At 55.4% G+C, this 6,000-nt stretch overlaps 2 protein-coding genes across 2 annotated transcripts; both read left to right on the forward strand.

Annotated features, from left to right (window-relative positions):
* Window positions 1-1,317: 1,317 nt before the first annotated feature.
* GMORB2_0789 (ubiquitin B) lies at window positions 1,318-1,696 on the forward strand (the record flags this gene model as incomplete). The annotated part of the gene is made up of 2 exons (XM_035462773.1): window positions 1,318-1,339; window positions 1,410-1,696. 2 exons carry the CDS (start codon window positions 1,318-1,320, stop codon window positions 1,694-1,696), a joined length of 309 nt encoding a protein of 102 aa, XP_035324197.1.
* Window positions 1,697-2,618: 922 nt separating this feature from the next.
* Window positions 2,619-4,643, forward strand: GMORB2_0790 (BRCA1-associated protein; the record flags this gene model as incomplete). The annotated part of the gene is made up of 2 exons (XM_035462774.1): window positions 2,619-2,763; window positions 2,875-4,643. Coding segments are annotated over 2 exons (1,914 nt in total), but the record flags the coding sequence as incomplete, so codon positions are not given.
* Between the last annotated feature and the right edge of the window lie 1,357 nt (window positions 4,644-6,000).

Consider the following 6,000-nt stretch of genomic DNA (forward strand, 5'->3'; position numbering starts at 1 on the left):
CCTTTCCGTGTCAACCGAAGTGTGATTTTTCGTGCAGAGCAGGAATCATATCAAAACGTCCAATACATGTAAACTAATACAGATATGTACCGTAGGTAAAATCCCTCTCAACCCCATCATGCGCATGATCTTGTGCGGTAGGCAATAGTTGATGCTCGCGACGTCCGGGTGCAGCCCATAGCGGTCCTGTATATGACGTAACTAGCCACAGTGTTGACGACAAGGGGTGACCCCACATTTTCAGGCGATACGTGACGTGCGAAAGACGGGAGATAACATGAGAATGAAGAAGAGTCTCATTCTTGATAGGGCGAGAGAGTGAGAAGGGAAGCAGGAGAAGGAAAGCGATGGTAGAAGAATATGAATAGGGGAGAAGAAACGAGCATGGAGAATGGGTGTACAACGGCGTCGCCGGGATTTGTCATTGTTCCTGGACCTGAACTGCGGTCACTGCACATGGATTTGGATTTGCCACCTTGAGAGACATGGTCAATCATGCATGCATGGTATGCCGTTGTTGCGAGAGAGAGAGAGAGAGAAGAGACAGGAATTCTTGTGAAAAATGAATCTAGCACATAGTATTCTGAACAGGGCCAAAGGCGAACTCTAAACCTCTCATCTTCATTTGCCTCTTTTTCTTTCCCCTTCCATCTCGGCTTACTCGCTCTCAGGCCGCTCCAAGGCCACACCGAGAGAAGGCTAATGCCGCATGACCAGAAAAACCCAAGGGTGAAAATGACCCCACCTATCCCCGGGCGATAAGAGCAGTGCCTCAGGTTTCAGGTACGCACCCTACAGTCGGTCGTTTGCGGTGAGAGCAAGTATTCTTATCCGAGACACCCATGGGCACGATACGGTGCGCTGTATGGATAGTCGCCGGCCGGCCCCTCCTCCGCGTTCTGGAGCCTTCTCGCTGCTGCTTGCGCCCCTGTGATTGGGTAAGCCGACGATGAATCACGGCACGACGTAGTTGATGCCCATAGATCATTAGCGCTAGTCTGCACAGCAGTGGCTGCTCTTAGCGGGCATTCACCATCCATCATCCCCCCCCCCCCCCCCCCCCCCTCCCTCCCAGCACAAGTCAGGCGTAATCGCCCACTGCGCCCCCCCATCCACTCCCGCCACCCCTCTTCCTTCCGGTCCTCGGTCTTCCCTACATAAACAACTCGTCACCCCGTCCTCAACCTAGATTATTTTCTCTTCCTGTCATCACACATTCCCATCTCCCATCGATCCCACTCGGATACGCAAATACCATCATAATACCCGTTACAACCTATACACAACTCACAAGTCCGCATTCTCGATTCATTCACCATGCAGATCTTTGTCAAGACACGTGAGTATTCCTCGACGACACTCCCTCCTTCCCCTCTGGACGTTATGCTGACGACTTTTGTTCAAAACAGTCACCGGAAAGACCATCACCCTCGAGGTTGAGTCCTCCGACACCATCGACAATGTGAAGTCCAAGATCCAGGACAAGGAGGGCATCCCTCCCGACCAGCAGCGTCTNTCCTCCGACACCATCGACAATGTGAAGTCCAAGATCCAGGACAAGGAGGGCATCCCTCCCGACCAGCAGCGTCTTATCTTTGCTGGTAAGCAGCTGGAGGACGGTCGCACCCTGTCCGACTACAACATCCAGAAGGAGAGCACCCTGCACTTGGTCCTCCGTCTCCGTGGCGGCCAGTAAATGCGATTGGTCCTGGCGATATCTTGTTTTCTTCTTTTCTTGACGACAACTCATGACGCCAGTTGGACTGGCAGAGCGGCGTTTTTGCGGTTTTAAGGGATTCGTTTCATTTCGGGACGTGTCCGCTCCATGATAGTATAGCTTTTATGTGCCTTGCTGCTGACGGCACGTAATCAGATATATTCACTGTTGTCTACTCTTCTGCCCCAACGTAATTTCGTAGATGATGCTTGAAGATGACGTACGATGCTCTGCTATCTGTGACTACTGCGTGTTCTGAGTTCGATGTGGGTTTGAGCACGACGCACGCAGTGCTTGTTATCTGTCTAGCCGCAATCAACCACCGAGAGCCTGATGACAGCTGACGGGTCCGTGCTCTGTGCACAAGGCTTGGTGGGGTGGCGGCTTACTAGGCCTACAGATAATACTCCGTAGGACGCTCGAAGCTTTGCGGCAATAGTATTAATCCTCGTGGGGAAGGCGAAATCCATGGTACTCTGACCTTTGCCACAACAGCGTCAGTCGACCGTAGCTTTCGGAATTACCGTGTACCTGATCGAGCGACATGTTGAAACAGGATATTTAGCTGCACAGCTGCACAGCTGCGAGTACACTCCTCCATCTTCTCCCATCTTCCTCTCCATCCATTTCCTCTCCCCGTCCGTGCCCTCTTTTCCTCCTCCACATTCTCTGCAACGAGGAGCAGGCGAGTGAGTCAGCGAGTCAGCGAGCCAGAGCAGTCTTTGCAGCTTGACGGTTTTCACGAAAGAGTGGCTTCTAGCTGCTATTCTGAGAGTCAATACTTTACAACAAAGGGAAAAGCCATCCTGTGAATAAGCGAAAGGAGCAAGAAGAGAGAAGGGGGGAAGAGAAAAAGAGAGACCTTGGGATGCCTTCTTACTTCTACCACCTCACCTTTGAGCTCTACTCCACACCAACACCGGGAGCAGAACGCTCAAATAGTGACGACGACGGCGACGACGACGACGACGACGACATCTGGGTACCACCGGCACAGGCCGACATCTTCGACGATAATCTGCCATCGCACGCGCATGCGCATGCGCGTACGCAACCGAACCAAGACAACGACCGACCGGGTAATCACACAACTGCTCGTACGAGCGCGGCGCGCGACAGACACGGCAAGGCAGTGAACCAGGCCTCGTCGACGGTAGCGGCTGCAACGCAGGATTGGCGGTTCGGGCGCGTGAGCGTCCAGACAGTGAGCCGCGGCAGTCCAAGCGGAATCATGGCAGGCGAACAGCAGGCAGAACCTGGGGCTGCGCCATCTCTCGGACCGACACTCGGATCTGGCAACAGGGCCGAGTATGTCCCTCTACATACGAAGAACACAGAACTAGGGTGGGGAATCGTTCATTTCTACCGAGAAGGGGAGGAGTCGCAGTGGGTAACGAGAGGCAACAATAACAGCAACGCGGCGGCGGCGGCGGCGGCGGCGGGTGGCGGCGGTGGTGGTTCAGCCGACAATGAAGGAGAGGGAGACTGCACTACGCTGTGCATACCGGCCGTGCCGGCTTGGATGACTCCCAGTGACTTTCTGGGCTTCATCGGTGAGCGGTGGCAGGACGATATCGGCCACTACCGTATGGTGATGACGTCCAAGATGAACAAGTATCTCGCCCTGCTCAGGTTTCGCAACAGCGACAGCGCAAAGAAGTGGAAGAAGGAATTTGATGGGAAAGTGTTCAATACGACGAACCTAGAGAACTGCCATGTCGTCTTTGTCAAGAGGATCACGTTTGACATGCCTGGACAGCGGGTTGGAGAGGCAGCAGCGGCGGCGTCGACGACGGCAGCTGGCGCGGCGGAGGCGGGAGCAGGGCCCTCGTCATCGTCGTCGACTGCGGCTGTGTCCAACACGCCCAAGCCGTTCCCGCCGCCAGCACCGAACCTGGTGGAGCTACCGACGTGTCCGGTATGTCTGGAGAGGATGGATGAGACCAGCGGACTCATGACGATACCTTGCTCCCACGTGTTCCACTGCACGTGCCTGAAGAACTGGAAGGGGTCCGGGTGCCCGGTGTGCCGGTTCACCAACGCGCCACGGGGTTACGAGGGCGACGGCGGCGAGAGGGGCGACCCGACGAACCCGTACAGCCAGCCGTTCGGGGCGTCGGTGTCAAACCTGTGCTCGGTGTGCGACAGCTCCGAAGACCTCTGGATCTGCCTGATATGCGGGCGCGTGGGGTGCGGGCGGTACAAGGGCGGTCACGCAAAGGACCACTGGAAGGAGACGGCGCACAGCTTCGCGCTGGAGCTGGAGACGCAATACGTGTGGGACTACGCCGAGGACGCGTGGGTGCACCGGCTGATCCGCAACAAGGGCGACGGCAAGGTGGTGGAGCTTCCCGTGCGGAGCGGTACGAGGGGCGGCCGCCGATCCAGAGGTCGCGGCCACGGCAACGGCTACGACGACGATGACGGCGACGACGACAACGACACGGACGGCGACGACGGCGACGTGGTGCCCCGAGCCAAGCTGGAGAGCATCGGGTTCGAGTACAGCCAGCTGATCACCAGCCAGCTCGAGTCCCAACGCACATACTACGAGGAGCAGCTGAAAAAGGCCATCGACATGGTCTCGGAGGCGTCCGGGACGGCTGAGTCGGCCAAGCGGTCTGCCGAGACGGCGGCGGCGCACGTGGCCGAACTAGAGGAGAAGCACCGCCGGCTAGCGGACGAGACAGTCCCCCAGCTAGAGCGCGACCTGGAGCGGGAGAGGAGGCGGGCGGCCAAGAGCCAGGACCTGGCGCGCAGCCTGGGCAATAGCGTCCAGGAGGAGAAGCGCATCAACGAGGGCCTCGTGGAGCGCATCCACCACCTCGAGGGTCGGATGAACGAGGCGCTCAGGCAGGTCGAGGGGCTGAAGGGGGAGAAGGCCGAGCTCGAAGAGATGAATCGCGATCTGACCATGTTCATCTCGGGTCAGGAGAAGCTCAGGGAGATGGAGAATGAGGGCAGGCTCGATGAGGGGGAGCTAGAGGGAGGCACTGCGAGCGTTCCCGAGAAGAAGGGGAGGAAAGGGAAGGGGAAGGGTAAGAAGTGACCCCCCCCCCCCTCTTTCTATCCGTCTCGGTCCATTCCCTCCCTCTCTCTCTCTCTCTCTCTGTTGCTCCCTCTCTCTTCATCTTTTGGCCCCCCCCCCGGCCTCTTCTGTTTCACGACCGATCTACGAATAGCGATGTCATGTTTTCCGCAGAGATTTGTCTTTAGGACTGGCGAGTTTCGAAGCGAGTGTATGTGAAATTATGTGAGATGAATAAATAAGTATATATACAGCAGTATAGATGTGAAGAATAATCCATCATGGAAGACGGAGGGGAAGAAGAAGAAGAGAGACGGCAGAATAAACATCAGCAACACTAGTCATATAGCTGCATCTAGTATTACGAGCTGAACGAAAGAAGAAGAGAACAGGGAGAGAGAGAGAGAGAGAGAGGGTCACATGTCTATAGGCTAATCATGTGGCGTCCGTCGTGTCTTGGATGTTGGTGCCTGTGAGATGCAAGGGGATATGGAGCACGACACGATTGAAATCAAGCAATACGACATGTTGATCGGTCAAACGTCTGGCGTATGGATCGGTACAGTACAGACAAATGACTGGAATGAGCAAATAGCAAGAGAGGAACTACTCCGTAAGCGCAGAAGCAAGCTTGGTGAGCACGCGAGAGGCAGGAGAGACAGAGAGAGGGTGTGCGCGTGCGGAGAAGTACTCGTACTTACGAATTGGCGTGGCGGAAACAATCTCGACGCCGTATTACTCCGTACATTCGATCGGAAGTGGCGGGACAAAGGAGCAGACGGCAAAGCCGGGAAAGTGGGCACGGTTCTCCCTATGACGGGAGGTGCATAGCGGGTTTTTTTTTCTCTCTCTTCTTTTATTCTCTTGGCAGGATGTCCCGGGCCATTGGAGGGGTAGGAGGCGGGATATGAGCATCTTGATACGAGACGGGAATGATGAGATGGCTGCATTGCATCTTCTATAGACTTTGAGGGAGGGGAAAGAATATGGGGTAGAGAAACGGTTGGGGAAGCGGGGTGGTTTATGTAGTAGTAGTAGTAGTAGTAGTAGTAGTAGTATTGTATGTAGAGTCGTAGATTTGAAACTACGACTGCCAACTATCAATATTCTGTACATTCAAGTTTGATAGATGAATCGTGGCAGATATAAAAGAGTCCTTTTCCCCCCCCCCCTTCTATCGCTCAGAGGGTGTAAGCACATGCCAAATTGGCAGGTCATTTTTTTCCAGGCCCATCACCTGCCCCTCCCCCCCCCC

The sequence above is a fragment of the Geosmithia morbida genome (genome assembly GCF_012550715.1).
Source record: "Geosmithia morbida isolate 1262 chromosome Unknown scaffold_1, whole genome shotgun sequence".
In the NCBI taxonomy this organism is placed as follows: Eukaryota; Fungi; Ascomycota; class Sordariomycetes; order Hypocreales; family Bionectriaceae; genus Geosmithia; species Geosmithia morbida.